Raw genomic sequence first — 11,098 nt, 5'->3', positions numbered from 1 at the left:
GTTTGTAAAATAATTGACAAATTTATAGCTGTTATCCTAAACAAGGTGATTATTTAATGGTGTTTCTTTAATCTAATATAGTTTTACACCTTTTCAATACCAAATTTTGCAAAAATATTGTTTACACATGTGGTACATTTTTAAATAATTTCGACTGAGGGCCTGACGTTTTCATGTTAACCAATTTCTCATGTGCTGTAATGGTAATTGTGTGTACTCAAGGTCGCGAAAGTTATTTTTAAAAAAAGTTGTCTGTTATCGTAAGAAGCGGTTTATTGCGGTGAATTTTTAATTCTGTTTATTCTAATAAACTTGTTTTTTTTATGAATGAAGGCTGAAAGTTTCTTCATGCTAAAGCAGTTTTTTTAACCAAAAATCTGAATACCTGTTAGCATTCCTGTTGTCGATTGTAAAAAGTGATGGAACGTTTGCTTTTACGGCAACTGAACCCAAGTGTTTTATCCAAAGCCAAAAACTGGCTTACTCCAGTGATTTGGAAAAATGCAGTGTATTCTGTTCCGGTAGGTGAGATGTATTCATTTCTCAATGTGCACTAAATAAAACAAAAAAATAGGCTCTGGTCTAGACCCCTACCACAACGAACATATTTGAGTAGGGGGCGGTTTGGGTTTGGGTGGGTCAAGGATTATTATTAAATAAATAAGCATAATAATACTTGATCCATCCACTCCCAAACTCTAACTTGTTACCAGAACCCAAATATTGTGGGTGGCTTTAATAAATGTTTCAAGTTTCAACACTGTGGTGGGATTGTAAACCATCTCCAAAAATATTTAAGTTTGCTAGTTATTCATTGTATTGCATTGTTTTGATACACATAGCATAATAAAAATATTAAAATAGGATATCAAGATAGCAATTAGGTCCAATGTTTATCAATAAACTTTTATTAGAACTTGTTTTGTAAAAATCTGTATAGTAAACCTATTACTCCCATTTAAAGCCAAATTTAATAGAGCTTTTAGTTTAGAGAACACAATATTTGTCATTTAGCCAGTTGCGTTCTGTAGTAGGTTTACGCCTTAGGCTGTTAAAGCTATTTTTGCATATCTGAGTTAATAAATTGAGTTGTGGTATTGTTGTGAAGCTCAGGTATGCATAAAAGTATTTTCACATCTGAACACCTGAGAATTTAGCGATGCGCACCTAAGATCTCTAACATGGAACCCATTTGAATTCTGTAGCAGGTGCGCACCAAAGATTTTAGCACACTTAAATTAGTAACTTACACACCTAAATTTAAAAAATAGTTAAATTGTACTAAAGTTCCGACTTAAAGTGTGCATAAAACCTTGATTGTACATCTGCAAATCTACAAATTTGGCGCTTACACCACAGATGTTGGCATGAAGTGCCAATGAATTGCAGACTGGCCTTGATTGATAAAATGTAGAATAAAGTTTAATAAAGTTGCAAATACTTGTTTAAATAGTTATTTTTTCTTTGGTTTTACAGTTATTGGGTCAAATAAGAGTATCCCAGTATGCCACCAAGGTTGACCAAACCCAAGTGCTGCGGGATATGAGAAACATTGGAATCGCAGCACATATTGATTCTGGAAAAACTACTTTAACAGAAAGACTATTGTTCTATACTGGTCGGATAAGTGAAATGCATGAGGTGGGCTAATCCTAATGCAATAGAATTTACTAAAAAAATGTATGTGCCTCTCTTCCTTATAAAAGAAGAGCTTTCATTAAAGATTTTCACAAAAAAAACTTTTTTTAGTTTATTAGATAAAAAATATTTAGTTAAATGAATGGATATTTTTAATTTAGGATTTTCCAATTTATTTAACCCCCTGTTTGTATACTTCAAATAATAATGATTGTAATGACATCCTTACTAAAGCCTATTTGCTTTGAAGCCCCACTTTTATTCCACTCAGGTAAAAGGAAAAGATAAAGTTGGTGCAACGATGGACTCAATGGACCTGGAAAGAGAAAGGGGAATCACTATCCAGTCTGCAGCCACTTATGTCAACTGGAAAGGCCACGAAGTAAACATCATTGACACACCTGGCCATGTTGATTTCACTGTTGAGGTTGAGAGATCACTCAGAGTACTTGATGGAACGGCAAGTTGTTATTATGTTTTCCCTTAAAGCTAGTACTTCGATAAAATAATTATGAATAATAAATTTGTCGTTGTTGAAACATATGTATACAGAGTGGGCCAAAAGTAGGCTTACAGTTATGAAAAGTAGGGTTTGGGTCATGTGTTGGGGTTTTGTTTTTAACAACACCCCCCAAAAAGAAATCCATTGATGTCAGGTAAGGTAAGCGTGGTGATTCAATGCTACCTCTTCTTCCAAGCTAAATAACTGTCAGCCTACTTTTGGCCCACCCTGTACATATATATCCTTTTTAAATACCTGTTTTGGTAATTTAATAAATTGCATAGATTTGCTCCATATTAGCAAATGCTTCTTTTTGTGTTATTTTCACTCATGGAAGATTTTCAAGAAAAGCAACAATAAGTGTATTAATCTAAAACTAATTTTTTTAGGTCCTTGTTATCTGTGCTAATGGTGGTGTGCAAAGTCAAACCCTTACTGTGAACCGACAAATCAACAGATACAAAGTTCCAAGCATGATATTTATCAACAAACTTGACCGTCTGGCATCAAATCCACTGAGGTGTCTCACACAAATTAGGTAATATTTTCTCTTATATCATTTTTGCGCTATTACTAATACTAAATGTATTTCTTGATCGAACTACAATCTTTTTTTATTAAAACAAAGAGTTATTTTAGGACTTATTTCGTAGTTATATTAGGAAATACAATCAATCATATAAAGCTGTTAAAAAATATCTTTCAATTAAAGAGAAAAGCTTCATCGTCATGCTGCATTTCTACAAATTCCTGATGGCCTTGAGAATGAGTGCCAGGGTATTATCGACCTCCTGGAAATGAAAGGAATTTATTTTGAAGGACCACAAGGTCAAACTGTTGTGGAGAAACCTATCCCAAGCCACCTTGCTGAAAAGGCTGAAGAAAAGAGACAGGAATTAATAGGTTAATTGCTTTATTTTACATATTAAAATGTTTTGGTTTTATTGGAATAATGGAATAACTACTCAAATTAATTAAAAAAATCTGAGGAATTTGTATTTACCTATTAAATGTTCTTTCACATGATTTATTTGTCAGTGTCTTAATATTAACATATCTTGGTTATTAATGTTTCAATCCAAATAGAATGCGTCAGTGATGTGGATGAAATCTTGGGAGATTTAATTTTAATGGATGAAATCCCCACTGTGCAAGATTTAAAGGTATAGTTTAGCCACGTTGAACTATATAAATTAACAACTTTTTAAAACAGCTTGTTATGTTTGGCGTTAATTACCGCCAGATCTTAATTATACATTTAGCTTTTACACATTTAATTATCTCAGCACACCGTCTTAGTCTTGTTCCAACGTGATTGCTAAATTGTTTTTATTGGTCATCACTGACAGGCGGCGATCCGGCGAACGACAATTGCCAGGACTTTTACCCCTGTTCTCATGGGATCGGCTCTAAAAAACAAAGGAGTACAACCCCTTCTTGATGCAGTTACTGAATACCTACCAAACCCAACCGAAGTCCAAAATTTTGCCTTTGACGCTAATACAGCTACTGAGTAAGTGTAAATTTGTGGGTGAAACTTCAGTTTTTAACAACCTAACTTGTTTAAACCTAATACCTATTTAAAGATCTTTTCTCTTAAGAAAGCGTGACAGTTCATTAAAATTTTACTTCAGGCACGTCAATATATGCTAAATACCCATATATGCAATGTACCCTCGCAAATACTGACTTCCATTTGTCACTAGTGAGTTGTTTCAGACATGATTTAGCACAGGGGTGTCCAACCTTTTAGCTCTTGTCGGCCGCATTGACAGTCGTATTTTCCTCACGGCCGCAAGTTAATCTCTTTTAGGGATGACTCAAAAAGTTGTCAAATCGTGACGTCATAACATAATTAATCTTAAAAAGTCGTTTTGTTGTCTAACAAACTCGTGGTAAAATATGGAACCTAAATGCAGATTAAACGCACGAAGCGCGAATAAAAATGCGTTTATTAGGCTTAGATTTGGCAAAACTTCTAATTTAGTCGAAATGGGCTTAGGCACATAAATAATCGCATATTGTTATAAACACAAGCATTTATGCAAGAATTGGATGTTATTAGTAATGCGGCGCAATATGCCATGATATAAATAGTGTAAACTTATCTTCAAGCAACCACCAATGGGGAGAAGAATCTTGTTGCACAAAAGTGCACAGAGTTATATAATTTAACAACAAGTAACTTATTATTATTAACATGAAGCATCCTTAATTCGAATGAATACATATAGTTAATGATGAGCTAAAAGAAATATAAGTAGGAACACAAACAAAGGCTAACACCTGATAACACAACTACAGCACCAACTAAATAACATTAGGACAGCACTAACATAAATGGCAAGCATGCTGGCACAATGCCACATGTACAAAATCACTCATGCATATAAAATTAGTCATGCATATAAAATTGGTCATGCATAAGAATCAGTCAAGCATGAAATAAAAGTAAATGACACATAAAATACAATTAAGGGAAATTACAGTTAACATACTCATTATCTTTCTTTTTTATTTGTCCATTGTCTAAAACCAATGACAAAGATACAGAAGAAGCACTGTTTTTGGTCAAACAATCCGCAAGCTGTTCGTCAGTTGGAACCCATGATACTGATACCCGATGTTGTTGCTTCATTTCCCTTAAAGAACCAATATCAATTCGAAGCCGTTTATCAGTTACGTTTTTACAAGAATGAACAGCCGCACATAAAGAGCAATTGTCAGTATATACTTCAATGGGTAAACAGGGCAATTCAGGATTACCAAACAGAACCTCATTCCATAAAGTTGTGATGAAAAATGCAGTGTCCAGCCCATCTGACATAGCTAATGTCTCGGCAGCCAAAGTGCTTCTTACAACTCTCCGTATACGTTTGGACTTCCAACTTAATAGATTGCATTTACCATTTTTTCCACCCAGAAACACTAAATGAGCTCCCTGACTTCCACCATCCGATAGATTTGCAAATGCAGCATCAGTAAACACAACCAGCTTTAGATCTGAGTTAAGACCAAGATTTGAATAGTTTAATGTAACTCTATTTGATTTAGCCTTTCTAACAATTTTGTTGCATGCAACCAGATCCCTAACTAAAGCATTTTTGAAATTAGTAGCCGCAACACAGACATCAAAACTAAGATCCGGCCGAGTTTGTGTTGCAATCCAAAGAAGCTGTCCAATCTTCGATCTCAAAACTTCTTTTTCTTCAAACGTTAGTTCATTGTCAAGTTGTTTCTTGCGATAAGGAGAAATAATAATTTCCTGCAAATTGTTGACATAGTCAAATTGACATAATGAAATGCTGTGTGGGCTTTGATTTAGTTCAAGACCGATATACTTAAACTGCTGTTGTTCTTCTTTTCCGATGCGAAATGTTGTCCTGATTTGTTTAATTATAGTGTGCTCAAAATCCAATGTTCCACTCCACAAAAAATCATCGACATAAACACACACAAATCCAAGAAGAACCTTGCCATTGTGCCAGAAAAATATTGACTGATCGAGCAAACTCATTTTAGCTCCATGATCAAGCATAAATTGCTTTACCTTTCTGTACCACGATTTGGATGCATCCACTAAGCCATATACACATTTTTCCAGTTTCCAAAGAACATCTTTAGAACTCTTTGCTTCTTTTGGAGGCTGAACAAAAATATCCCTATCCAAAGCTTCTCCCTGTAAAAAAGCTGTTTTTATATCAATAGAACAAATTGCCCAATCCTGCTGTCTTGCTATACTAAGAAGAACTCGGAGTCCATCTTTTGAACAGGTTGGTGATTCCCTATCAAGTAAGTTGCGGTCTTTTTCCTCAAACCCTCTTGCAACTAATCTAGCTTTAGGTTTAGGACCATTTTCACTTTCTTTCATAGTACAAACCCACCTAACAGAGATGCATTTTTGATTTCTGTTGGGCACAATGCTATAAACTTTATTTCTTTGCCAGCTTCTAAGCTCTTCTTCTTTTGCCTCTTGGAACGAAACATCACAGTTATAAATTTCATCAACAACGTCCACATGCTCTGGAAGTACAGTTAAATCATTAACCTTATCAAAATTAACCCATGTCAATTTTCCAATTAGATCATTTGGAGTCATAAATTCAACATTAAATGAATTTTTATATCTTCCGGTAGCCTTACCAGCTCTACTCAATACCTTTGCAGTACAACTCACACCATCAGAGTTAAAAAAACGAACAGTCTTATGCAAAATGTTTCTATTTTTTGATACTGATTTGCTCAAAGATAATTCAGACTGATGTGTTTGAGTTGTGGGAGTGTCATCTGAGGGAGCTTCATCCTCACTTGAGTCTTCAGTGTCATCATGTGTAGTGGTTGGACTGGGAACTGTAGGTGAAGGTGAATGTGCTTCAACGGACCCTTGATCAATTGATTTGTCTTGGGTGTTATGGTAAGGCTGTACACGGCAAACATGAGCTTTAATAAACTGCCCACCATGTCGAAGAAAAACCACTGCCCCATCTTGTCCTAAAACTTTAGCAGGACCTCTCCATTCCGCCTGCTCATCTCGTTTATAATATACATGATCTCCAATATCATAAGTCTGTCCAGTTTGACGTGTCTGTTTGCGCAAAGCCCGCCTTATCTTTTCAGAAGTCTGTGCTACTATAAATAATTTTCTTGCTGAATGCAATGCAGACAAATGAGATCCAACAGTACCATATCCTTCTTCTAAGGCCGACAGTCCATCGGTTAAAATAGACGGTAAATTGGGGTTTTTCCCAAAAACTATTTGACATGGACTAAATCCACTATTGTTTACAAGTGAGTTTTTAGCTGATAACGCCCAAGCAAGACATGTGTCCCAATCACACGATGTGTCACTTTTTAACTTTTTAAGGATGTCTGTAAGTATCATATTGTGTCTCTCACAGACACCATTACTCCATGGGGAGTAAGCCGGAGTAGTTTTCACCTCTATTCCAAATTTGGAACACATATCTCTAAATTCCTGGTTGTCAAATTCTTTTCCATTATCACTAAGAACATTCTTTGGTGCACCAAAAATGCTTACCCAGTATTTTAGGAAATTCTTGACAATTACTAAAGCGGACTTACTTCTAATTATCACAGCGCAACTAAACCGAGAGAACAAATCTATCATGTGATAATACCACAAACTAGGTTCAATTTCATGTAAATCCATTGCCACGGTTTCATTTACATCATTAGCCCAAGGAAGTGCAACAACAGGTCTCGCAAGCGGCCGTTTGTGAATAGCACATACTTCGCAATCATCAATCATGCCAGAAATTACATTAGTGAAACCACTTTTCCAAACCTTTGCATTCCTAAGAAGCTTTGATAGGTTTTCTTCCGAAGCATGTCCGAATTGCACATGTAATTTCCGCATACACTTTAGAACTTTATCGGGAGGTAAGTTATCCAACAATAAAACATCATCGCTTTGACAAGTAGTATTAAAATCAGGTAAAATATCAATGCAATAGTGACCACTACTTGTTAAGTGAACTTGAACAGATTTACCAAACATAGTAACCTTATCTTTAGATAAATCAAGCTGAGTCGAAGCCCTTTTTAATGATGCCTTACTTAATAAAAGAGGTATTTCTGAGGGTACAATGCAAACCCTAATAAATATATTCTTTCCAGCAATAACTGCAGGAATCACAGCTTGTTTTAACGAAATGACTTTTTTTCCATCTCCAAATTTGAAGATCGATCTCTGTTTATATATTTTAATTTTATTTCGGAGTTCGTCAGACAAATAGTTACGGTAACAATTAAACCACATTTCTCCACACACAGTTTTAGTACAAGCGGTGTCCAATATGGCAGACCGCGATGATTCAACAACAAATATAGCATTAGATGACAAGTTGGTGGCCAATGTTATCTCAACCTCTTCACATTTATCGTCATCTGTATAATTTTTAACAATTTCCTCAGTACATTGAACATTATCTTTATGTGGACATGTCGGTGCCCAATGCATAATAGAATCACAAATTCTACATCTGGTTGGACGTCCAGATTTATCAAGAGGATTTTGCTTATTTTTGTTACAGCTATTTCTTGAAGTATTTTTCTTTACAAAAAACTTTGAGCCACCAATATAGGACTCTTCTTTAATAGATGGAAAAGATTCTGCATTGTGAAAAACTCTTTTTAAAGCAGACTTCATTGTTACAAATTGCAAGTCACTACCCACTGTGAGAGCCAACTGTCTTTCACTTGGTTCTAAATTAGCACCATCAAGTAATTTAAATGCTAATATAGTATCGGGTAGTTTCATGTCGTGCAATGTAAGTTTGTGGTGAAAATGTTCGAATTCCAAAATATAATCAGTCATTGACATACCTTGTTTCTTGGAAAACTTTGTAAAATTTGTATAGGCAGCATATGCTTCATCTACCTTTTCTGTTTTGAAGGCAATATCCATATGAGCAAGCAACCGCTCCATTCCATCATCATTGTGCAAGAACTCTGTTTGTAGTTCTGAGGCAGCCCTTTCTGCCTTAGCATTTCCCTCCAACGATTCCAAGACAACAACAATTGCCTGTTCCTTTTTAGGAACAGGTGTGACCAACTGCCACATGCCAATTTTGTTTCTCCAATTGGAGTAAGGAATGTCATTGTTAAATTTTGGTGGCAACTTTTTAACCATCCTCTGCTACCATGTAAACTTATCTTCAAGCAACCACCAATGGGGAGAAGAATCTTGTTGCACAAAAGTGCACAGAGTTATATAATTTAACAACAAGTAACTTATTATTATTAACATGAAGCATCCTTAATTCGAATGAATACATATAGTTAATGATGAGCTAAAAGAAATATAAGTAGGAACACAAACAAAGGCTAACACCTGATAACACAACTACAGCACCAACTAAATAACATTAGGACAGCACTAACATAAATGGCAAGCATGCTGGCACAATGCCACATGTACAAAATCACTCATGCATATAAAATTAGTCATGCATATAAAATTGGTCATGCATAAGAATCAGTCAAGCATGAAATAAAAGTAAATGACACATAAAATACAATTAAGGGAAATTACAGTTAACAAATAGCACTTTTGTTATTAACGGATTTATTTCAAAGGGACTAAAATGCAATAAAGACAGACAGAAGAAGTTGGGCAAAGCGCCAAAAAGTGTGTTTGCATTGAAATTTGTCAAAAATAATATTTTTAGGGAGCATGGCTAGGTGCCCCCTCTGGATCCACCCCTGCTCTAATGCTCTTAGCCAATCGAATTACCAGCAATGGTAGACGAATGTCTGGCTAGCCTATAACATAAAACTTCGTCTAATTTTAGAACTGTCTCAAAGTTCCAAATTCAGCGTTTTTTTTTCTATACTGGCATTCGTTTTAAATTTCGTGCTAGTTTTTATTACATTGCCAAAAATAAAAACAAATTAAAAATATATGCCCAATATTTTTTTAATACAGTTTCTGTTTGTCCGCAACCCACTTGTCAGCCTTCCAATGTTCAACGGTAAAGAAGCGCTGATCTAGTTCAAAAGACAGCCTCAAAACGTAAACGAAGCGGATGTAGAAATATCATTCGCGCGAAGCGCGAAAAATTTTACGAACTTATCAGTTAAAATAGTCAAAAAGAATTGGTAATGGACTCGAGAATGTAGAGAAAGAGCTTAGCTCAGTGATTTAATCCCTAAAGTTGTAAAAAATTCTAACTATTAACGCATGCCGGCACGGTCACGGCCGCCAACACATGCTTACTAAAACACGTGTTAACGGCCGCACATTATTCATCGACGGCCGCAGGTTGGACACCGTTGATTTAGCATTTTGCTTTCCAAAGTGTTGAATTAAATGACCTTTTAAAAGGGACGTGCCTTCATACTACTATTGTTGATTGTGTTGCAGCGACAATCCCAGTGGAAAAAAGGTACAGATGGACCCTGCACGAACAAATGAAAAGGATATGGTGGCCTTGGCTTTTAAGCTTGAGGTAAGTTAAAGAATAAAGGAACTGCTATTGACAGAGTTTATGTTTTGATCAATTAAAACCCCTTATTTAGGCCGTTAAATTTGGATTGTGATTAAGCCATGAAGGTAAACTCAACGTTAACACATTCAAGTAGAAAACAGTAGAAGACTTTTCCTTTAAGAAACAAGTAGAAGACTTTCCTTTAAGGAATATAAGGTGCCGAAATTCCGTAACTGTCAGGCCCAAACTGAGGCCGCTGTACTTGCTCTCACTGTAAAGGGTTTCGCTATTGTAAATTTCCAAACTGAGTTAGGCAGTTCTAACGGGGACTAGTTTGTTAAACACTATAGTTTGTATAGCATCAACGCCATAATAAACCATTTTATTATATTAGCGGGTTCTAAAAACAAAACGACTGTGCGTTACTTCGGGCACTTGGATTGGTTTATATGTCAGCAAACTACCGCACGTTTGTGCCAACTTAAAATACAATTTTTTACTTAGTTACCTAAAAACGAAAACTAAACTGCCTGGTCGTGTGTCATTCAACAGCAAAGCAAGTACGGCCAACTGACGTATTTGCGTGTCTACCAAGGCGCCATCATTAAGGGCGACACCATCTTCAACGTGAGGACCAAGCAACGAGCCAAGGCCTCACGACTGGTTCGCATGCACTCCAATAAACTCGAAGTAAGTTAAGATTTTCTCGTTTTAGTGCCGATCGGGTTTGAAACGCTTATACCAGGTCTCGCGATAACTTAATTTTCATTTTCCTTGAAGATAAGTTGGTACCAAAGCACGATTGGAGCAAAATCATTCTACTGGCCTGACAAAACACTTTGAGACAAAATGTAGTGTTTATTTTAACGGCTCCTTGGAAATCTTTTCCAGTCCCTCAAGAGAAAATCGTTTTAAAATATTTAGTTTGTGAACAAATGTGACAATTCGTAATTTGGTGTGTTTAGTTTGTGTAAGAAGAATAAAAAAAAATTCAAAGTCCGTCTCAGAT

General features: G+C 35.7%; 2 protein-coding genes across 2 annotated transcripts in view; one reads left to right on the top strand and one right to left on the bottom strand.

Moving 5' to 3' along the window:
- Positions 1-345: 345 nt before the first annotated feature.
- LOC146147877 (elongation factor G, mitochondrial-like) overlaps positions 346-11,098 on the top strand; it is a 48,341-nt gene continuing 37,588 nt past the window's right edge. The window contains exons 1-9 of the mRNA XM_083387665.1: positions 346-521; positions 1,477-1,641; positions 1,910-2,098; positions 2,530-2,678; positions 2,853-3,043; positions 3,227-3,303; positions 3,490-3,653; positions 10,026-10,110; positions 10,642-10,779. Coding sequence (XP_083243791.1) covers positions 420-521; positions 1,477-1,641; positions 1,910-2,098; positions 2,530-2,678; positions 2,853-3,043; positions 3,227-3,303; positions 3,490-3,653; positions 10,026-10,110; positions 10,642-10,779 — 1,260 coding nt within the window. The 5' untranslated portion in view covers positions 346-419. The remainder of the gene's footprint in view (positions 522-1,476; positions 1,642-1,909; positions 2,099-2,529; positions 2,679-2,852; positions 3,044-3,226; positions 3,304-3,489; positions 3,654-10,025; positions 10,111-10,641; positions 10,780-11,098) is intronic.
- Positions 5,720-8,827, bottom strand: LOC146147882 (uncharacterized). The gene is made up of 4 exons (XM_083386757.1): positions 8,503-8,827; positions 7,928-8,193; positions 6,400-6,637; positions 5,720-5,819 (listed from the first exon to the last, which is right to left on the bottom strand). Exons 1-4 carry the CDS (start codon positions 8,790-8,792, stop codon positions 5,720-5,722), a joined length of 894 nt encoding a protein of 297 aa, XP_083242883.1. The 5' UTR covers positions 8,793-8,827.

Source organism: Ascidiella aspersa, chromosome 4 (assembly GCF_963924565.1).
Source record: "Ascidiella aspersa chromosome 4, kaAscAspe10.2, whole genome shotgun sequence".
Taxonomy (NCBI): Eukaryota; Metazoa; Chordata; class Ascidiacea; order Phlebobranchia; family Ascidiidae; genus Ascidiella; species Ascidiella aspersa.
Note: the sequence above shows the minus strand (reverse complement) of the source record. Positions and strands in the feature narration are given on the sequence as shown.